Source organism: Rutidosis leptorrhynchoides, chromosome 3 (genome assembly GCF_046630445.1).
Source record: "Rutidosis leptorrhynchoides isolate AG116_Rl617_1_P2 chromosome 3, CSIRO_AGI_Rlap_v1, whole genome shotgun sequence".
Taxonomy (NCBI): Eukaryota; Viridiplantae; Streptophyta; class Magnoliopsida; order Asterales; family Asteraceae; genus Rutidosis; species Rutidosis leptorrhynchoides.
This window is the reverse complement of record NC_092335.1, coordinates 1828930-1853012: the sequence shown is the minus strand read 5'-3', so window position 1 is coordinate 1853012 and position 24083 is coordinate 1828930. Positions and strand designations below refer to the sequence as shown.

At 33.6% G+C, this 24083-nt stretch overlaps 2 protein-coding genes and 1 long non-coding RNA gene across 4 annotated transcripts in view; 2 read left to right on the top strand and 1 right to left on the bottom strand.

Moving 5' to 3' along the window:
• Positions 1 to 8834: 8834 nt before the first annotated feature.
• On the top strand, positions 8835 to 9900 carry LOC139895649 (uncharacterized). Of its 2 annotated transcripts, none has more exons than XR_011775970.1 (3): positions 8835 to 9134; positions 9295 to 9375; positions 9515 to 9900. It is a non-coding gene; the product is annotated as an uncharacterized lncRNA (long non-coding RNA). The 2 variants fall into 2 exon arrangements; XR_011775971.1 differs by having other exon boundaries at positions 9295 to 9412.
• A 2968-nt stretch (positions 9901 to 12868) lies between these two features.
• Positions 12869 to 18023, bottom strand: LOC139895648 (uncharacterized). Its single transcript, XM_071878173.1, has 6 exons — positions 17702 to 18023; positions 15872 to 16098; positions 14977 to 15087; positions 14670 to 14825; positions 14093 to 14337; positions 12869 to 13365 (listed from the first exon to the last, which is right to left on the bottom strand). The coding sequence occupies exons 1-6, from the start codon at positions 18004 to 18006 to the stop codon at positions 13030 to 13032; spliced, it is 1380 nt and encodes a 459-aa protein (XP_071734274.1). The 5' UTR covers positions 18007 to 18023; the 3' UTR covers positions 12869 to 13029.
• Positions 18024 to 20265: 2242 nt separating this feature from the next.
• LOC139896791 (uncharacterized) overlaps positions 20266 to 24083 on the top strand; it is an 80446-nt gene continuing 76628 nt past the window's right edge. The window contains exons 1-4 of the mRNA XM_071879431.1: positions 20266 to 20581; positions 20668 to 21104; positions 21222 to 21856; positions 21948 to 22269. Of these exons, the coding sequence (XP_071735532.1) occupies positions 20266 to 20581; positions 20668 to 21104; positions 21222 to 21856; positions 21948 to 22269 (1710 nt within the window). The remainder of the gene's footprint in view (positions 20582 to 20667; positions 21105 to 21221; positions 21857 to 21947; positions 22270 to 24083) is intronic.

Here is a 24083-nt window from a genome sequence, read left to right as displayed (position 1 = left end):
CACCAGTAGAAACCAGTGATTACAGTTACCAGACTATGGAATATTTTTGTTCAACTCATAATGAATAATTTAACTTTAATTGCCACTTGTGTCTAAACGTAAAACAAAATGCATGTAATCACATCCCAAAAATACTTTAAAAAGTATGAAAAACGGGACTATAACTCACCTTAAAGCAAATAAAGTAATCACACAAAAATGCGAACAACAAATGAAGTAAAGTGATCAAGAATGACCACAACGCCGACCTATAAATAAAGCAGGTCGATATAAATAACTAACTTAGGTCAAGTCTTAGTATGATAGCTATAGTACTTGTCGCAAGTAAACATAGAACAACACCCGACATGCTTCGGTTTGATCAGAACAGCGTTAGGACACGTACTTTCTATTTTTAGAAAGTTTCTATTTTTAGCAGGTTTCCATTTTTGGAAAGTTTCTATTTTAGGAAAGTTTCTATTTTAGGAAAGTTTCTATTTTTGAAAAGTTTCTATTTTTAGTAAGTTTCTATTTTTGGAAAGCTTTCATATTTAGAAAGTTGCTATTTTTGGAAAGTTTATAAGTTAGGAAAGTTTCCTTAATTAGAAAGTCAACAAAAGTCAACAAAAGTCAACTAAAAGTCCAAGTCAACCGAAAGTCAACTCAAAAGTCAACCTTGGTCAAACATAGTCAACATTGAATTTTAAAGTATAAGTTATATTAATAATATAAGTTATAATGTTATTTAAAGTCAAATATGTATACTTATGTCATATCATAAGTTTAATTAAATTATATTGAATTATTAAAGTTAACATAAGTTTAAATGATATAATTAATATAACATAAGTATTTAATTAATTAATTAAATATTAATCATAATATAAGTATTATTACTTAATTGTAAATTTTAATCATATCATAAGTATTATTAATTAATAATGAATTATTAATCATATCATAAGTATTATTAATTATAATCATTAAATCATAAGTATTTAATAATTAAATTATAATTAAATAATAACTAAGCCTTATAATAATTTGTTGGTTGAATGTGGGTTAATGCACTAAACGATAAACTTAAGTATGATTAACTAAAGAATATGTTTTGATGATGACAAACGCATATGCAAAAGTGATGACTTACATCTTAACATAAAACACGCAAGGTCACTAATCCATACTTAATCTTGCAAACGACCAAGTCAAGCATAAGTTAAAGAATGAAATCAAAAGTTCAGCTAAACACACGGTTGAGGTACGGTCGACCGCATAGTCAACCGTGAAACCCCAAACTGAATTGCAACGCAGTTTTGTGAAAACAAGTTGCACGGTCGCCACCACGGTCAACCGCAGTGCGACCGCAGTTTTCTCTGTTACCGTTTTCGACCAAATAAAGTTTGACTAGTTCCCAACATCTATAATTCATGAAACCTTTCTCAACATGCTTAGAATAGATGCCTTCTTCATACTCAACCGAGTTTTGGTCATAAAAACACTAATTGTGATTAATTACGCCTAATGACATCTTAATGACAAATTAACCAAGATTAGGCATAACACATAAGTGTTAATCAACAACTTGTGATCTCAATTCTTATCTAGATATCCTTAGTATGATCATCAAGTACCAACACACTTAAGCCAATATCACTAGAAAAATGATTGCTATTAGAAATGACTTAGTGATTAATTAAGGCTAAATGAGGAACAATGCTCTCAAGGTTAACTAGTAATGACTTATAATCCTAAAACACACTTAGATACATTTAGGATGGTCACCAAGTCCCAACACACTTAAGCCAATATCACTAGAAAAATGATTGCTATTAGAAATGACTTAGTGATTAATTAAGGCTAAATGAGGAACAATGCTCTCAAGGTTAACTAGTAATGACTTGTAATCCTAAAACACACTTAGATACATTTAGGATGGTCACCAAGTCCCAACTAGAGATTGTTCTTCCCTTGTGCATGTGTTGGACATTAATGTGTGCTTACACATTAATCAAGCAATATGTTATATTGCAAATTAAACTTATTAAGTGCTTGAATTATAAGTTGTGCAAGTATCTATATGATTGATCCTAGAATAACTATCTCTTGCTATGTGAGTATTACTTGCTACTTGTCAATATGCTTAATACTCATAAACTTGTCAACTTGATTAATATGTTTGCTATGTGCTCATTAGTTAGGATTCAAGTAACTAACCTACTCCAATAGATTAAGTGGAAAATGGTTCACAATGAAATTAGAGTCAATTGTCTATTTGGTCTGGTCTAAGTAACTAAGTGTGATTGCTTATTCAAGAATAACTTAACCTTAATGTCTCTACATACTTCATGATTATCTTATAGAGACATCATTCAATTAATCTCTAATTAAAATCAAAGAGGACATGACTTGTGATTAATTGAAACTATGAAGTTAATGACATAGTGACTAGTCTTTAGAATTGAACCAAGGGCATTAAAGTGACTAACTAAGTCTTGATCAAACTGAGATTTCCCAAAATATCAATCAAGACACTTCTCCAAGAATGTTGGGTTTACCACTTTTGGAATGATTAGTCTTCATGCATTAAGACCAAATCTCACACACTTAATGCATATAGTACTTGTATAGGATGTTTGCTTTCTTTTGCAGGTGCTAGAAGGAGTAAAGATGCCAAAATGTAGTGTTCAAATTTGAGTCAAACGGCTATACAACGGATACCAAATTTGAACTGGAGCACGCACGATCGCACCACGGTCGACCGTGATGGCAACCGTGTGTCAACAGCTACTTTTTGAATCTCACTATAAAAGGCAAATATTTATGAGCATTTGAAGGGGACCCTCTTGCATATTTCAAAGGCGTATTTCCAGTGATCACAAGTGCATCAATTACTACTCAAATGTGATCAAGCAAGAGAAGATTCTATGATCTTATAGATATAGAATTGGGTTGTTGTAAACTTACTAATCAAAATCATTTATCTTGTGATTTTACTTAATGTAATGTATGTCCTAGTATTGTGTTAGGATCATCATTGCAAAGTGTATAAGTCTTGTAACTTCAATTAGTAGAAGCATAGGCTAGCTTAGTGATCTACTTCCTTAAAGGGACTTAGGAAGTTGATTAATCCTATTTGGAGATTAATACTTGTCCAAGGTGAAGACAAGTTGATCTAGGTTGGAGTTGATCTTTCAAAGGGATAGAAAGATTATGTTTGTTGTCTACTAAAGAAGTTGAAGACTTGTAAATCGGATCTCCACCGGGTTTGGAGAAAAGTGCTTAGTGAAGCAACAAATCCCGATTAGTGTAATCGGGGAGTGGATTAAGGTGGATTAGTTAACATCCAACCAAACCACTATAAATCCTTGTGTATATGTTCTTTACATTACTTCATTTATCATTTTGAATATATACACTACACAAATCAAGTTTGAGTTGAGTAGGTTGATCAAAGTTGAATCGAATTTGGTGATCAATCGAAAAAGTGTTAAAAACGTATTAAGTAACTATTCAACCCCCCCCCCCCAGTTACTTACATAATTAAATAATTAATTAATCCTTATTATAAGTCTTATTATAATGATCTCATAACATAAGTTTAATACTTATCATAAGTATTTTTCATTAATAATAAAAGTATTATTAATCATAAGTTTAATTAAAGTTTCTTTAATCAAAATGTAATTTAATAAATGATATAATAAATATGTATATCATAAGTCTTAACTTAGAATAATTACTTTTTATATCATAAGTAATTTATTAATAATGAAAATCATTATTTACATCTTAAGTCTTATTTAATAACCATAAGTTTTAATTAAAAGCTCATCGGGTCATAACTTGAGCCCCGGGAATCAGTTTTCAGCGAGTCTTATACATATCTTCACCTAACCAACCCACCCGACACATTAGTGTGCTCAAGAACACCCCAAGAACAGCCACCAAGTCGTGACCATCAGCCATTATTCAACTTGGAGCTTTAATCCGTTCAAAAACATGTTTTTGTCATAACAGGTGATCCGTAGCTCGGATTTCGATGACCCGAACATGAATGTTCATTCAATCATCAATCCTAACACACTAGTGCACCCTAGAGACTCTAAAAATGGTCACAAAGTCGGACCAAACCTGGAACAATTCATTTTTACATCTTGATTTCAATAAAACACCATTTTAATCATACCTAGAGCTCCGGGAATCGAAATAACATGAATCCGGAGTCTAAAATTAATGTTTCGATGAGAGGAACACATATAGACACTTTAATTTAACATTTACATCAGTTATATTTACAGAAATGATCAAACATGCTGCTGTCCCAAAACAATCAAACCGAAAACATGAATTATCGAGTGAATCTACGCATACAATCAACAATACAATAACATACAATCATCATACTATCAAAATAACATAAAATACAGAAAAATAAATGAATATTCAAAAAGCTAGGGTTAGGGTTTATACCCTAATCGAGAATTGAATGAATATGAGTGCGTATAGGATGAAGAGAGCAATCCGGTTGCGTAAACGATTAGAGGATCCAAGCTTTATTTGATGAACTAATGAAGATGATGATGATGTTGGTTGTGGTCGGCCGAAAAAGAGAGAAAAGGTAGAGGGGAGAGCAAAAGTGATTAGGTTAGAATGAGAAATGAAATGGAATTAGGAGTTTAGGTTACAAGTTTACAAAAATTGCACAAAGCACCCCCCCCCCCCCCCTAAAGGGGTTCGGCCGAGATTTGCATGGGGGTGGGCCCCATTAGTACAATTTTGTTAAATGATAAATTCCTTGTGGCCCGAACGCTCGAACGAAACGCGAAAACGCTACTACGCGATTAAATAATCGGAGAGATAACAAATACGCGACGAAAAATATATATAAACACTATATATAAATATATGACATTAAAATATCATATTTAAAATAATTTGGATTTAAAAATCCTAAAAGCTTGACCGTTGGTTTGAAAATCGAAAAGATTCGCCGGATAGAAATTCACGATTCGTATAAACGTACAAATTAAATTATGAATACAAATATTTATTTAACACATAGTAGTTAATATATTATTGCTAAAATAATAATATAGGTCATAGAAATGACGTGGCACGAATAACAATTAACGAACGTTAAATAATAAACGGTAAAAGATAACGGAAAAAGTAGGGTCGTGACAACTATTTTTTTTTTTTTTTTTTTTTTTTTTAAAAGCAAGTAAATCTTATAATACCAACCAAGGAATGTACAAACACAGACTACAATCTGACAATTGGGCACACAACTATACAAAGAGCCCAAAACTGCAAACGAGTAATACTTATACACTAAAGCTATACAATCGACTGTGACTACACAACGAGACATACTAGCCAACTCCGGTTCTATCATTTGAACCAACAACATAGAAACACGGATTTAGAACCCATTGGTACCACTCCAAAGTGAGTTGTTTGCTCTGTTTTGATAACCACCCGAACGACGAGGTTTGCACCTCTGATGGAATTTTAGATGAAATCCACTCTTTGCTTTTGAAGATTTTATTGTTTCTTGACCTCCAAAGCGTGTAACAACAAACCCATTTGACCGCTTCCCATATATCCCTTCCATATTTTGAGAAGGATGTGAAAACCGTATCCTCGAAGAAGGGATCTAGCGACAACAATTTATCTTCCGGAACACTCCACCATCGAAGGAAACATTTCCAAAATTGTACCACTTCCGAACAATTTGAGAACACATGATCAACCGATTCAACTTCTTCTTCGCAAAGTAAGCAAAGTGTGGAATGCAAATCGATACCGCGTTTATCAAGTTCCACCCGCACCGGTAGTCTTTTTTGTTTAGCCCTCCATGCAAAAATTTCGACTTTTCGGGGTACCAATTTGTTGCGCGCTGTTTCAATGAAGTTGTGGCCAGTGACCAGTCTTTTCTCATCAATCAAAGTTGACAGTTGCTTGGTTGTGAACACCCCCTCAATACCCAGATTCCACCTCCATTTGTCTTGTGAACCTGCTTGAAACCTAAAGTCTTATATCAATTTGGAGAGATCTTCACAATCATTAATTGCACGACCCCTCAAAATTCTGCTCCACTGCCAGTTAAACACTACTTCGTTTCCTATCTGATGAACTCTATCTTGTACATTGATATCATTAACCGATTCAAGAGCATATAACCTTTTGAACGACTCTTTAACGCTTCCTATCCAAATGTCCCCTCAAAAACTTGACCGAGCTACCATCACCAATATCCCTTACGAATGAAGTAGAGAAAGCGATATTCAACGAGTCTATCTTGGAACCTGCTTTAATGATGTTTTTCCGCGTAGAACCTCCACAAGGAAACCAAAAATTATTGGTATCGCCCAACCCCCCACCCAACCCATAAATACTAGTGATGACTTTGGTCCAAAAGGAATTAGGATTCAATTTGAACCTTCACCACCACTTGCCTAATAGCGCTAAGTTTTTTGAAGCGAGAGAACCAATATTTAAACCCCCCCGACCCATACGGTAAAAGGACCCTTTCCCATTTGACCCAAGAAATTTTTCTCCCCGAACCCGTCCCGCCCCAAAAGAAATTGCACCTTATGGATTCGAGTAGTTTGATCACACTTGTAGGAGCTCGGAACAAGGAAAAGAAGTACAATGGCAAACTACTAAGCACCGATTTCACAAGAGTCAACCGACCACCGAATGAGGTAGACTTTTCCGATAAACGTTTTTTAAATTTGTCAATAACCGAGATACATGAGCTAGCTTTATTCATATTGATGCCTAATGGTATTCCAAGATAAGTTATAGGGAAAGAACCTGATGAGCAATTAAGTCCAGCAGCCATCGAATGAGTCTCTTCCTTGGAAGTCCCACTACCGATTAGCTTACTTTTCGCAAAATTAACCTTAAGGCCCGATAATTCTTCAAAGCAACTTAATAGATTCCTCACATTTGCCAAGTTTCTCCTGCTCCACTCACCAAAAAATAACATGTCATCGGCATATTGCAGATGAGAAACCAATATCTTGTCGCGACCAACATCAATTCCTTTCAAAATACCATTTTCAGCAGCCCGTTGAGTGAGGATATTTAATCCCTCAGCCGCGATGATGAATAGAAAAGGTGAGATTGGATCTCCCTGACGAACACCTCTTTCCGGATAAAATTTACGCGTGGGAGAACCGTTTACTAGTACCGAAACGGATGCCGAGGATAAGCAAGCCATGATCCACTTAATCCATTTTTTGCCAAAACCCATGCTTTCCATAGTTTTCGCTATAAAATCCCATTTAAGACAATCAAACGCCTTTTCAAAATCAACTTTGAAAAGAAAACCCCTTCTCTTTTCCCTTTGTAACTCATCAATGATTTCATTAGCAATAAGGACCCCGTCTAAGATATATCTATCCTTTAAAAATGCACTCTGTTCAATGCCAATCACCTTATGAATTATAGAAGATAGTCTTTTGGAGAGCACTTTGGACATCACCTTGTATAAACTACTAATGAGACTTATTGGTCTATATTCACTCAAACTGATGGGATTATTATTTTTAGGGACCAACGTGATAAACGAAACATTACATCCCTTAGATATCTCCATATTCCTCCAAAACCAATCGAACACCCTCATAATGTCGTCTTTTATTAGCCACCAATATTTCTTATAAAATTTCATATTAAACCCATCCGGCCCTGGTGCTTTGGAGCTACCGCAACTTTTTATTGCCTCCCAAATTTCTTCCTCCTTGAACCTATCCTCGAGCACCAAGTTATCTTCATTTGAAATCCTCACGACATCAAGATCCATGTGGCACTCTTCGGTTGATGGAGTACCCTTGAAAATACTGGAGTAGTAGCAATAAACCTCATCCTTGATCATTTGCGGATCTTCAGACCAAGATCCATCAATGGAGATACCTCTTATATAATTTTTTCGACCTCTTCTTTTGACGGCGTTGTGAAAAAATTTAGTATTTTCATCCCCTTCCAAGGACCATTTAATACGTGACTTTTGTTTCCACATATTGGTATGAATTTTCTCTTTCGCAATCCATTGCTTTTTTTCCTCGATCCATGAAAGTCTCTTCTGTTCTGTTAGAGTTCTTGTTTCGGCTATGGATTCCCATTCTGATGCTGCCTTTGAATGCTTGAGTATTTGATCTTCCAGGTTGTGTAATGTGGAGCTATGTTTTTTGAGCTCGAATTTAACATTCTTCAGTTTATTTCTCATGATACAATCAGGCCTGGAGCCTGCTACAGGTTTATTCCACGAGCTGATAATGATCTCTTCTGCTCCTTCCAACAATAGCCATTCATTGAAGATACGAACGAGCTTGGGCCCAAAGTCTTTAAGTGACATAAATATTTATTTGAATTCTTAATTTATTTGAATTCTTATACCCTCTAAAAATAGAAAACCCAAATTCATAGTCTGAAATAAACAAACGTTTCTCATATAATGATGGTGGCGACGATGGAGATACGGTGAACTTGAAGGTGACATATGTGTTTAATGATTTGTTGAGATGAAGAATGGAAAAAAGTTGAGTAGTTTTAATTTGTTTTGAAAATATGAAGGATGGAGTAGTGAAGAGGGTATAAGGGTATCTAATCTAATCTTATATTAGTCTAAAAAAATGATGTCATAAATAGCATTTTTTTCTTCTTTAAAATAAAAAATATTCTTAGACCATGATGTTGATGTCATAAAGCATTTTATTTTACAATTAAATCAAAACATTATAAATTATTAAACTAATCTAATTGAAAATACTGAAATAGGTATAGGTATATAATACATTCAAATTTCAAATTTAAAAAACTAAATAGAAGTGTGTGAAATAAAAATGAGTAAAACACCGCTCAATTTTTTGAGCCTCTCAAAATTGCAGAGCACTCTTCTTCTAAGATTTCTCAATTACTCCTCCGGACCCATTTCAATCCTATCCATTACTCTTCACAAATCCACAAAAACAAAAAACAATTCTTAATCACTCTTCACAAATCAGCCAGAAGATGATGAACTCTATCTGCTACAATCTATAGCCGCCACCATCTCCACCATCGCGGCTGCCAATCGATTATATTAGTCCGTTGATCTTCAAGAAATTATGCATCTTTTCATCATCTTCTGGCTTCATCAGCAGGTTATAGTCTTCTTCTTGAACTTTTTTTTTTTCAATTACAACCTGATTTTGTGTGTTAGGGTTTTTTTCAATTACAACCTGATTTTGTGTGTTGATTAAATTTTCGTTTTCGATTTATACTCCGTAATTTGAGATGTTTAATTTATCTATATTTTAATAGATACATGATTATGTCGTATCCTTCCAATGAAAATTTTCGGGTAGCTTCTGGTCTTTGACATCAAAAATTTCATTTTTGGAGGTAATATTAAAGGTCAAATTATAGCAGAAAGTATCAAGTAATAATCTTCTTTTAATCTTTTGCGCACCTTCTTCGATCATTTTTTTTTTCTTTTTTTCTTTTTTAATCTGATAATCTTATTGTTCTGTTTATTTTCCAGGCATATTTGACGACCGTCCTTAAACAACTCTTGAAGGTATGTCTTTATTAAATTACGTAAGTTTGTTTAAATTACTTTCGAATCTTCGCATTTTTTGTTTCAGTTGAACAAATAGTTGTTATTGTTGCTGAATAATAGTTGTTTTAACTATATAGGAAATTATGTGTATCATTGCTTGTGTAATGTTCTTTTGTGCACTAGAAATACCAAGAATGTAAAGGCTTTGTAAAACAGGCAAAACAAAAAAAAAACGCATATTCATTGTGCACACCAGGTGTTTGATGAAATGACACAAATGAGAATGAATATAAGAACGTGTAAGTTGTCCGTATGAAACATGTGGTTTGCGATAATCAAGCAAAAGAATACAATAATATTTGTGAAAAAGGTATCTCACGATTGTTATATTATGTACCTAATGTATATAACTATATATTATGTTCTTTTCTTTACCTAATCATTGCTATAGTTATAGTTATAGTTATTACATGGAAATGATATTTTAAAATTAGTGTGTTGTACTGAAATTTTTTTGTTTGAAATAATTGCAGATTCACTAATGTGTGTTGTGTGTTGAATTGTGATATTAAGGTGCTCTTGATTGAAATTGTCAATTCTAATTAGTTGTTGATGGAACTGTCAGAACTTGCCATTGATGGAACTGCTCTCCATTTTCTCATATGTTAAGAAACTGGACAGGTTGGTAAACATTTTTAGTGCAGAGGTTCAAATGGGTCACATGTGAAACTCAACTTAAAGTTTTGTTCTTTACCTACTTGGATTTCTATACCATCTATAATATGAATGCTAGAAGAAAGGAGGTTATGATAAGGAGTGATGTTTCAATATCAATAAGTAGTAAAACATGAACTTTCTTAAAAAGAATCTGCTTTTACATGATTGAATATATTATTTTTTACCAATACAAGTGTTTGTATTAGATAATGGAGCATCAAACCACTAAATTTGAGTAGCTGCTTAATCATCTAACACGTAAAGTCAGGTATAATAAAAAAATTTGGTTTACATTATGATAGTATGAATCTAGGTTTTAAAAGTTAAAAGATAACCAAGGTGTGATGCCTTGAAATGCCACGCTATTATTGTGGATAATTTATACCTTGATGGCTTTTCCTTTTTGTATTATGTAAATGAATTGGCATATATTAATGAGCATAAGGAAATTACAGGAGAAATTTCGATACTTACTTTATGTGCAGCTTGAGTAGTTTTATCAAGGAAACGATAAGGAAGAGCTTTTCGATTTTGATTTGGAAGAGCATTTTCAGTCCTTTAATGAAGAACTGATACATATTGTTTTCTTCACCATGATAAACCATACAAGTAATTTCAATTATATTTTATATTTATTTTTATGTCACTGACCCATAATAATATGAATATACATTTGCTATTTTATTTAGTTTTTCTTGCTATTTTTAAATGCAAGTTTAATGATATTGTAGTGGTTAATGAAGTAACTAAAGCTATAAAATAGTTTTTCAGTCCCAATAGATTTTGATTTTAAATATTTTAAGTTTACCTTTTACCTTAATCTTATGAACATTCAAAACTCTAAAATGTGACTGGGGATTTTATATATGCTATGAGTTATTACACATATTTATATATGCTATGAGTTGTGAAGGTGATTGCCGAAATACTACGAGAAGAAATTTGTGGATTAAAAGAGTTCTTCAAAATAATAGACACATCTGTATGTTTTCGAAATCCAAGTATAAGTGACTAATGGGTGAACCTGAGAAGTAATGATCTTGCAACTACAAAGAAGAAGATTTGATGATTTTGGAAAGTAATCAATGCTTAAGACGGTTTTCCTTTCGTTTGTTAAGGTTTTGTATTTTAAGACTGCTTTTAAATTGTAGTTTTGATTATGGTTGTTCTGAGTATTCGGTAAAATATTGTTGTTATCTATTTTATTTAACTTGATGAATTATCCTATTTTTCAACATGTTGCTTATATAAGATCCAAATTTTGGTGCAATAATAATCGTTAACTATAACATATCATTCAAAAAAAATTTCTTTAAAATCCCGTGATTCCACGGGTCTCTTTACTAGTTTCATGTAATTATGGGGAGGACAGTTGTTTTTCCAGTGACCGATTAATGCCTCCATATGGATTTGGTGAATGAGTAAGGCCTAAGTAAACAACCATATAGATGACCGAATAAGAAGGCCATTCAACACAGCCCAATAAGACATTAGTAAACAGGCCGTAAATAACATATGAGTACATTATATGGTCCTATCTTATTTTGTATTACAAGTACAAAAATGTTCTTTAATTCCTTAATATACTCACATACAGTACTACTCATATATAATTACAATAATGGAGTATTAATAAAAAAGTTTTAAATAATAAAATCTAAAGAGAAGGGTTAATATGTAAGTTAGTATAATAGTGAAGGGGTAAGTAGCAAAAAAGTTAATTGATCGTGTCAGAGAATCACCTTCCCCAAATTTTCACCAAAATTCTCTGCAACATTCTAACCCCATAAAACCTAAATGAAGCTTTTAAGATTGCGCCAAGAAACAAAAATTAACCATCTATACATACTATATATATAAGTATAAGTATCATATAACATAATTAAATTGTTCAAAACTCGATTTTCACACACTTACACATCTCAAATCTGTAAAAACTTAAGAACAACCATTGAACACATGATGTCCTCTCTTTCATGATGCCCAGGCGCGGTTGCACCTCCAGCCCCACCCCGGGTCCGGCCCTGCATGACGGTGGGTCACATTGATGTACTCTCCTTGTCCCTACGATGGTAGCTTAGTGGTTGGGGGACATGCAGCATAAAGCAGTGGTCATGGTTCAATCCCTGCCCCATGTCCCTTTAAGTAAGTTACGTGATTTCCTCTCACATGTTGGCCGTGGGATCAGTCGGTGTGGGGCCGTCAGAGGGTCGGTTTTACCCTTTTTGATGTACTCTCCTTAACTTCATACTTTTTTGTAAATACACCATTTTACTTATGGCTTTGTCATAAATTTGTTTTGTTCTGTTTGTTGTCCATCTATATAGAAGAAAAAAATGTGTTTTTTTTTTTTTTTTTTCATCTTCTGGCCATGGTTTCAACTTTAGTTTTGGTTGGTTGCTTAGAGAGTTGCAGATTTTCTTATCAGTTTAATGTGTAGAAAATTTTGACATATATAATAAACATTGTTTCCTTCAGATGAGAATATATATTATAGTCATAACTCAGCTAGTCTATCTATATATTTTAAGGGAAGGTTAGCGAGTGGCACAGCAGTTTGTGTTGTATTTATCTGGACTATTAAGCTTGTAAGAATCAGCATAGCGGCTGACCACTATATAAATTTCCATTATTTCCTTAAAAGAAGAAAAAAGAAAAGCAGTTGAGAGTTTTTAACGCAACTATAATTATACATCGGAGCACAAAAGACAGCACTTAGGTATGTTTGACTATGAAAGACTCAAATATATACTTTATAGTACGGAGTAAAATATGCAGCATCATATAAAGTTAAAGATCCTTTTAAGAACAAAAATTCCAAAGAAATAGGCAATGTATGTTGCAACGGAAATTCCAAATATACCCACCAGAATTCCAGGAACTACCAAAGAGCCCCAGCCTTTGGCAGTTGCCATCCCAGATGCAGTTGTAGGACCACCAATATTAGCATTTGATGCTATTAGTAGTTGCTTTAGCTCTATATTTACCAACTTTCCTACTCCAAGTATCACAATAAGATGCACTGTTACTTGTATAAAAGCAAACACAAATATGCTAGGCGCTACATTCATCACGTTCCATATACTCCCACTCGCACCCAATACCGCAAAAAATACCTACATTTCAAAATCAAACTAATAACTATTGGAGGTGTACCTGGCTGAGTCTACTTCTGAGCTGTAACATGTGCAACCAAAATTGGACCACTATAGTATTGGCAAAATGGGTTGGAAGGGTAACAAGTCAAAAGGACTTGTTACTTGATTTATTTCCGTTTGTTGATTTCACTTAGTTCGTTTGGTTGGCTTGATTCTTGGTACCATAGTGTAGTATTCGATTTAGTATTGGTTAGTTTGTTTTTCAGGTCTTTCGGGTTGTTAGAGGAGGCTCGTGTATAGATAATTTTCGTTTAGATGGTTGCTTTCTAGGTGCGAGCTTCTCCTGTTTCCCCCTTTTTTTCCCTGTTATTGTATTCTCTGTTGAGGGGGTTTTCCTTTGGAAAACGACCTCGTTTCTATATGAGTTTTAGTGTTTTTTTTTTTTTTTTTTTTAAAGTCAAAAGGACCAACTTTTTGTGCCCATCATAATAATACAGGCCAGGTTAATAAGAATAATTTAGATTTCAAATATGAACCAAAAACTATTATAAGTTTAATGATCATAATTTTCTGAATCAAGCTATTTAGAAGGTGGTAAACACTAACTTCACTTCTAAGCTGTTTGACCCATTATATATCTAGTTGAACTTTCTTTCTAATCATATCCATTTGGCCTATTAATTAAGATTAAATATTTAAAGAAGGTTATTAAGTAAGAAATAATAATGAAATTATCTTCAGCTACCTGAATTGAAATTGCAGCAATAGCTTCACCCGCTGGCGCAAGATAACCAATCTGTGTGGGTAGTAAAGTTGCAATAATCACGACGATTGCAGTAATTGCTGGAAGAGTCCCACCTTGAACCTTCAACAATCGAATTATATGTGTAGCAATTTTGCATATTGCAAAAGATATAGCAAGTGCAGTTGCTGTCTGTAGCACAGGTACATTATTATCTCCAGAAGCAGAGTCCGAATTATGTGCTACATCTGCCATTAATTAATTAGACATAATAATTGGAGTATAAGTTAACAATAGTGTGAAGATAGACATCAAAACCATGAAGTGGCTTTTAAGGTAGCAGCAAATAAGTCCATATACATATATATATATATATATATATATATATATATATATATATATATATATATATACATACCTATATACATACATATATATATATATATATATATATATATATATATATATATATATATATATATATATATATATGTGTGTGTGTGTGTGTGTGTGTGTGTGTGTGTGTGTGTGTGTATACTCCATTTGAGTACATATAGAGTGATGAGGTAGCAATTCTGACCCTTATTTGGCATTGAGGCCTCTGTAGGAAGTTTAGAGCCTAATGCAAACAATGCCATAAAATATAGTGCACATATAACATTGTCTGCAGCTACACCGGCTGCAATAACGGATGGAGAAACACCAAGTGCATCTGAAACCGCAACATAATTTATAGCTACACAAATAGAAAAGAAAACACGGTTATATATACACTTATTATGGCTGGTTGCTTTCATTTGTACTTGTGTTTACTTATATACTCCAGTAAGTAAACACACAACAGGCTTGGTTAATGTGATAGGTTCACGATTAATTAATAGAATTACCTCCTCCTATGTAACTAGCCATAAGAGCAGAAGCAATCTTCCAACTATCTTGACCAAGGGATCGCATAGGAACAACCAGGAATGCCACCAGAGTTCCAACTATGGTTGCAACTGACACATTTTTTTTATTAAGGAAATATAATATAATGTCAGAAACTTCGTATAATATAAAGCCAAATGAAAGGGAAAAGGAATATATACTACAGTCTACAGATTAGGTACTACACTAGTTTCTAATGCATGATCTTGAATGTCTCAGATTGTGTTGTCAGTTTGTGTATAGGCAGGTCACTTAATAAAAAATAATAATCACAAATACAAACGATTTCTTAGTCATTAGTCTCTCCATTCCGTCATTTGTTAGAATTTCATTAGAGAAAATAGCATTCGATTCTACTTCACTGCCACTTTAGTTTTCTCACTAACATGTCTCCCGGTGACTAATTTTGTGCAAAAAGTGGAGGCTTAAGCAGTTTAGCGAGGAGTATAAAAGGCATGAAAAGAAACTTCAAACATCACTTGTAAAGGTAAAGCTACTTGCAACGTTTAAACTAGAAACGATTTCATTCTGGTTCTTGCACCTCTAAGAATATTCATATTCAGATATAGTATATTCCACCAATTAGAGAGCCTAGAATGATATCACCGGACATGCACATCAGTAAGACTATATTAATCAATAGAATGCTTAATTACATAATTATAAGCATGTCATTTTTATCAAATTCATCATCAGTACATATAACAATCATTTCATGGACCTACAGTCAGTTAGTTAAAATATACAGTTGTGTAAAAAGTTTTTTTTTTTTTTTCCTTAACATATACTTTAGTTCATAAAACTAACATGGCTGGTGATTTATTTAAATAGATGAAGGAATAACAAAATTTAGACCTGATCCAATGAGAAATGCCAGGAGGAGTGTTCCGGTTGATGTTATGACATCTCGCATATTGGCTCTAAACAACATTAGAGGGATAGTCAGAGGTAGAAGAAACTCCATGACAACAGAGTATGCTGGTGCTTCAGGTGGAATAATGCCAATATTACTCGCTCCAAGCCCTAACAAGATGCTCACCAATGCAGCACTTATCATTCTCCCAATCTTTGTTCTCTCCGACCTTTAGTTATTATACTTTTACACATTACAACCACTACATTACAACTAATATCTTGCAATTAATTAAAGGGAGACTGTTGGTGCAGCTAACAACACATTTACTTAAGAATCAATTATGTATGATCAAACCTAAAACTAATAGTAACATGTTTGAGTGAGTGCTTAATTTGGGAAAAATGTGATTGATAGATTGTTTTTACCTCCGGCAATTGTGCGAACCCGATCGGAATCTGAGAATTCGCGAGGGCGTAAAACAATCAATCGAATTAATCTCGTTTAATAAGATTGAACGAATTAATATCTAAGAGGGTTGAACTTCGGTGATGACCGAAGTTTAAGTGATGACCGTGGGATCTTGAGGTAATTCTGGCAGAGTAATGTAATAATGATTGTGATTGTTCTTGCCATAATGGATGACCGGTGTATTTATAGGCGCCAAAAGTTTTTTAGAGGGAATGATGACAAGGCACCTGTCCCTTTCATGGTTGTAACAAACTGGCGTAACAAACCTTCCTGAAATTATGGGCCGACGTGGCATGAACACACCATTCGTGTGTTATGGCTATACCTAGCAATTGGGACCCATACACTCAAATTCGGGTCAAATGGGTCAAGCTTTCGGGTCAATTGGGTCTTGAGAAAAATTGGGCTTAACAATGTAAATCAAACCTAAAAAAAGACCCAATGGGTTTCCCTCCAACCTATAGCGTCCTATACAAAAAATGAAGGAACAGGTCTTCTGATGAGTATCAATACTCAAAGATCAATAAATAGAAATAGGTCTAATGGGTTTTGTGAATGGGTCAAATGGGTCGAGCATAAAAAGTTTCATCCGTCAATAATTTATGAAAGCATTCATGGTTATATCATTTATTATGTATATTAATATTCTTATGTATATTACAGTAATATTCTTATGTATATATAATAAATAAATATAAATAATAATAACTAAAATAACGTAATAAATGTAAAAAAGCGATGTAACCCATTTGACCCAATTGACCTGTGACCCGTTTCGACCCGTTACCCAAACCGACCCAACCTGACCCATTTTGACCCGGATAATCTTCTTAAGTGTTTTCTAGTCGAATAATCTTCTTAAGTGTTTTCTAGTCGGATAATCTTCTTAAGTGTTTCTTCACACGGATAATCTTCTAGACGACATATTTGTTGCAGCTTTGTTTGACACTATCTATTCGGTTAACTTTTGGATGGCTCGTGACTTCTAACCGGTAGACAGTTTCAGTGCTGATTATTTATCTTGAGCTCTTCTTTTCTTCCCGGACCTTGCTACTAGCGGGTGACGGCTTCTTTATTTACAAGTCAAGAGGATTTTGCTTGTCGAAATGTATATAAGTTTTATACGAACAAGGCTTATTTGATACGGATTGAATACGCGTATCATCAATGTACATGTGAGAAATAGTTAAAAGTGTAAAGGAAAAAAAACATGTGCTGTGTTCAACTGGTTTCTGCTCGGTTGGTTATGAGCACATATATTATATTAAAAAAAATATTAAAAAAAAACTCTAACAATTTCAAATTTCGGATTGGCAACAATCAATGAACTAGTAATGAGTAACGGAATATAAATTGATTACCAGAGACCGAAAGCACCGGTGGCGAAGAGAGCAGACCAAATTCCCCAATGGTCATCAGGAGATATCAAAGGAAAATTTGAACTAGACCTAGATAGTATTATACGTCTACGATTGAAATTAATTGGTATGTTTTGTGATGATGATGATGATGATGATAATGAAAGCAGAGATGTATCGATAAATAAACGTCTGAAAGGACACGTAGACGGAATTTGAGGTTTCGAGTTAGTTGGGAATAATGAATATTGTCGTTTACTGTAACAAAGCGAATTAAACTGAAATGACAACAATAATGGCGACGCCATTGACGATGAGCAGCGGGCATATCTAGGATTGAATATAGGGTGGGCACAATTTATCTATATGACGTTATTAAAAAGAGTTCGACTAAAAATGCATAAACACATTAAATGAAATATAATTTTTCAAAATTAATGTGAATTCTAATTAATTAGGGATGGCATCGGGTCGGGTTTGGGTCGGGTTTAGGTAATCCCGGACCCGAACCCGATTAAGAAACCCCGCCCCAAACCCAGCCCGAAACCCGTCGGGTCCCCATTTACTTACATACTATCGGGTTTCGGGTTTCCCCATAGGTAAACGGGTATACCAGGTTAGTCACTCTGCATTTATTTTTCAGTAAGTTACCAAATCAAAATATCAAAATATAACTTAACTATTTCATGTTTAAAGTATTACTCCGTATTAAATATCACATACAAAAAGTTGATTGAAAAGTTTTTAAAATACACAAATACACAAAGTATATAAAATATCACATCTCGAAAACTTGTTGTATATGATTATATTGAATAAAATTATACTCGTTTTCAAAACAAATAAGAGAAATCTTTCATACATTGACAATATAATACTAATACTAAAATTTTACATAAAAATTATTATTAAAATTCCTCGGGCCGGGTATACGGGTATGCGGGTCGGGTATACGGGTCGGGTAAACATGTTTGTATCCAAAACCATACCCGAACCCAAACCTGGAAATTTTTTTTAACCATCCCCATACCCGGCCCATGACCCGATGGACTCGGGTCAGACCCGGCCCAATTATAACGGGTTTCGGGTTTCTCCATCAGGTACCGGTCATTTTGCCATCCCTATAATTAATAATAATATATAAATGGAAATAAAATGAGTTTAATAAATGAAATTTGAGTTATATATAAAAATATTGAGTGTATTTAATCAATTCTATCTTGCATCTTTAGGGCACAAAATAGTCATACCCAATTAAAAAATTGATTGGGTCAAAACATATGTAAATGTACAATTTATTACTCCATTCTTACAGAATCTAACTTCACAGGAAGACCATCCAAATTTATACATTCACCATGATTATGCTACTTTCAGATATACCCTTAGAAAAGAATCAATTCCAGAATTATAATTCAATGGTGTTTCAAATTTTTTCCAGCATTAGCTATATTAAATGCTCTTTTGATAGTTTACTTTCAATAAAATTATAAATTCGGAAAATATATGGAATCCGAGTAGTATAATCTAGTCGTATCCTATACAATTTAAAGAAAAAACTATTTATTTGAAAAATATATGGGGTCATATATTTAAACTTAGTGATGTCCTATATAATTTATGGGTTATTTTCTAGGGAAAATTGATTAAAAATGCATTGAACTTTACCACTTATCCTGTTGTATGCATCCTACTTTCAACTCTTCTATTGTATGCCTTCAAAAAAATCCCTTTTCACCATCACCACCGATCAAAATTCTATGCAAAATTCAACCTAAGATTGAGTCGATTGTTGTATCATCACCTGTTCAGAAGGTAAGTATTACGTTTATTGCATGATTTGAAGTTGTATTTACCCTAAAATTATAATTTTAGTTTTTTTTTTAATTTAAAAAATTAGGGTTTTTTGATGCTAATCTCAAAATAATATTGTAGGATGGCTGGAAGGGGTTTTGATTTTGAAATACACCATGATGGTTCTTTTGTCTTCAACCCAATTAGGTACGAGAATGGCAGTGTTTTACCCATCTTCATTGATAGAATTGAATTTGAAGAGTTCTCTGAGTTTTTGAAAAAGGAAATCGGTAGGCCATTCAACAATTTGTATTATGTTTGCCCAGATACAACACTGAAAAATGGTTTAATGCCGTTACATAACGATGATAACTTGAATGTGTTGTATGATCTTGCTTGGTGTTATGGTAAAATAGATGTATATGTTGATCATTACAATGACGACTTAAGTGAGTATGTAAGCAAACAGGAAGCTGCTGATGATGAGTTTTCTTACATGGATCTACTGTTATTAGAACAAAACAAAACTCAAGAACCTGAAGAACCTCAAGAACCTCAAGAACCTGAAGAACCTCAAGAGCATGAAGATATAGTTAATACTGACAGTGATCCTGGAAGTGATATTGATAGTGATACTCCTTCCATAGATCACTTATCAGAATGTGAGGAAGAGTTAAAGGAACTTAGAACTTTGAAGGCAAATGCCAAAACCACAACCTAAGCCAAAGTTAGGTGTCCAAGCAAGATCAAATAATGTTAAAAATGAAAATTGTATGATAAATGTAGTGGATGAGCATGAGGAGTTTATGGATGAACTTTTGAGGAAGTTAAATGGTGATGAACAAGTTAGTGATCCTTTTAAAGCTATTGTAGCAGTTGAAAACTTTCCAATCCATGATGACAAAACCAATTGGAGAATGAAGAAACCAATATTGAGTGAGAAGTATGTTAATGCAAAACAGTTTATGGATTGTTTAACGTATTATGCCCTAGCAAATGGTTTCTCATTATGGTACCATAGGAGTAGTGAAAAGGAAGTCATTGCAAAGTGTGGCCAAAGACCACCTAGATTGAAAAATCCAGATGCAGGTACTCTATGTTTTTACTGTATTGTATTCATGTAATTATCTTATGTGTATACATATTAATTGTCTTTTATTATAACTGATAAATAGGTAAAAAAAGGAAGTACAACAGGTATCCTAGTGTGGGTAAGGGTGATGAACCAAAATGTTCTTGGAGGTGCTTTGGTAGAAAGATGAAAACTGAAGATTCATTCCAGGTTGTATCCTTAGTTGATGAACATACTTGTGTTAGAAGTTTTAGGTTTGGAAGCTTAATAAATTACAAGTGGATAGGGAAAGAGTTTGGTGACAAAATTAAGGCAAATCCAAATATTAGATTAGTGGACATTGCTGATTTGGTTCTTAAAAAGTATAAATGCTCAGTTACCCCCAATCAGTGTAGTAAGGCAAAGACATGGGCATTATCTGAGTATGATAAGTCCATACAACAACATTATGCCCTGTTAAGGTCTTATGGTGATGAATTGTTAACCAGCAACCCAGGATCAACAGTTAAAATTGGAGTAACTCAAAACCCTGATGGAAATGTATATTTTGATAGGTTCTATGTGTGTTTGAATGGACTGAAAGAAGGTTGGAAGAGAGGTTGTAGGAGGATAATAGCTTTAGATGGTTGTTTTTTGAAAAAACCTAATCAATGAGAGTTGTTGACTGCAATTGGAAGATATGGAAATAACCATATTTACCCTATTGCTTGGGCTGTTGTGAGTGTGGAAAACAAAGATAACTGGACATGGTTCTTTAAGCTTCTAGCAGGTGATTTGGAAATTAATGGTGGTGTTAGAATAACCCTTATGTCTGATCAACATAAAGGGTTAATAGAAGCAGTGAAAGATGTAATGCCTTATGCTGAGCATAGACAATGTGCTCGGCACATTTATGAAAATTTTAGGAAAAAGTATAGTTGTGTTGAATTTAGGAATCTTTTCTGGGCAGCATCAAAAGCTTCATATCCTGTTTTGTTTGATACAATAATGGATAGAAATGGGGCTGCTAACCAAAATGCAGCTACTTACTTAATTGAAAGAAATCCAAAAAGTTGGTCAAGTGCTTTCTTTGAAACAAACAGAGGGTGTGAAGCAGTAGAAAATGGTTTTAGTGAATGTTTTAACTCTGTGATCCTAACATGTAGACATAAGTCCATAATAACAATGTTAGAATCAATTAGGGTTATTGTGATGGAAAGAATGAATGTAATGAGAAGACTTGGTCAGGAATGGGTTGGTGATATAGCCCCAAATATTATGAGAAGACTTGAAATTAATAAAGATCATCACAGGTAAACACACAAATTATTTTATTTATTTTGATTAAGATTACTAATTTTGACTAATTTTGACTAGTTTTGACTGATATTGTCTTATTTGTAGCTTCTGGACTACACATTTTTCAGGTGGTTATGAATTTGAAGTGAGGCACAAGTCTGAAGCTTTTAAAGTTGATGGAAAAATGAGAACTTGTAGTTGTAGGATGTGGCAATTATCTGGTTTACCATGTCCCCATGCTTGTTCAGCTATTTTTGCTATGGGTAAGTCTCCAGAAGATTATATTCCAGCATGGTTCAGAAAAGATATGTATATTGGGACATACAGTACATATCTTAAACCAGTTGGTGGAATATCATGTTGGGTTCCAAATAACTTGAACAAACCCCTACCACCACAACCTAAAAAAGACAACATATATATCAAGGTTATAATAAGGCTAATCCGGCTGAAAAGTCGAAGTTGACTTGCTGGAGCTGTGACAAAATTGGCTACTTTGGAAAGGGATTGCAAAGTTATTTTCGGTAATAACAATGCCAATGAATCACGGATATGTGTTAATCTGCTACTTAGGTTCTGGAAGTTTTCAGATGCATGGCTATATGCATCAATCTTTTCTTCTGTAGATGAAGTGCGGTTGGTTCATCCTCTCGATTGAGGTGTTTTCAAGAATCATGAAAGGTTTGAACGAAGATTGTAATTGTCAAGATACAAATAAGGTTTATGATGAAATCAAGTGGCAAACTTGAAGAAATGTTTAGTTTCATATGTTATAATCAATATTTTAATTTATTTTAATTGTCCAATGTTATTAGTCCACAGTCGATAGTCCACAGTTAACAGTCCAATAATTTATATATAGTTTAATATATAATATTCGAATTAATTAATATTCATCGTGACCCGTGTACATGTCTCAGACTCGATCACAACTCAAAGTATATATATTATTATAGAATCAACCTCAACCCTGTATAGCTAACTCAAGCATTACTTCATATAGAGTGTCTATGGTTATTCCAAATAATATATATATATGCGTCGATATGATATGTCAAAACCTTGTATACGTGTCCCGATATTTAAAGTGCGTAAAATAAATAACAGAAATTAAATGACGATAAATAAAATTGCGAGAACATATATTGCGATAAATAAATTGCGATAAATAAAATGTAATCAGTTAGCTAGGAACAGTTAGCTAGGAACAGTTAGCGTGGATTCTTAACAAAATTTTTCTCATAGTTAATTTGTTTGTTTCTAACAAATTTTATTTTGTCCAATATTTTCTTCATTATGCCACTTGTTGGATTCTGATAGGTCAAAATTCAAATATGAAATTGAATGAAAATGGCTATTATGTGGTGAACGGATTCGTATATCTTGTGGATGTAAGTAGGATAGTAAATGACTGTTGAATCAGATTCAAAGAATGTACAGTGTAACTTATTAATGTGAAATTTAATTATTCCTCGGGTAGTACCTACCCGTTAAAATATTTTCACCATTAACAGTTTGTACGAAAGAATTTTTTTTTTAATTACAATCTTTATGAAAATATACTTACATATATATTTTCTTCAGATGTAATCATGGTTTTAATGAGTTAATATAATATTAATCTCATTTGATTTACCGTTAGAACTAGAATACATAATCTCTAAAACATTAGAGATTACATAATCGGCATGAAGAACGAAGATAATTGATGTAGAACGATACGTAGAACGATGATTATATTCGAGGTACATAATGAGATATTGAGGCATGGATTGTTGATGGTACTGGTGCTGTTTATTGATGGTACTGTTGGTGCCGGTAATGTTGCTGAAGCTGGTAAATTTTGCACCATATTCTCCTAATTGATTACTCGAGCGTGAAGTTCGTTGACTTATTCTATTATTCCGGGATGATTGTCGGTCGAAACAAGCGGACGAATAAGGTTTAGAATTTTAGATAGAATATAATCATGGCGAGATATTCGGGAAATGAGGGTGAAAATGGTGTTTCAGACTGGTTCACCGATAAGTGCTTCAGGTTCTTCGTCAAGAGGGCAATTTGGTTGGTGGAAAGGATCGCCTTCTTCGCATCTCCATTGATTAAGTCGACTACGAACCCATCTCCAATTCATCTAGAATAGATGATGGCAAATTGGTTGATTCATTCCGGTTACACTGCTTTCGGAGCTCGAGTGGAAATCCATATCGGAATAGCTGTCGGAATAACTATCGGAATAGCTAT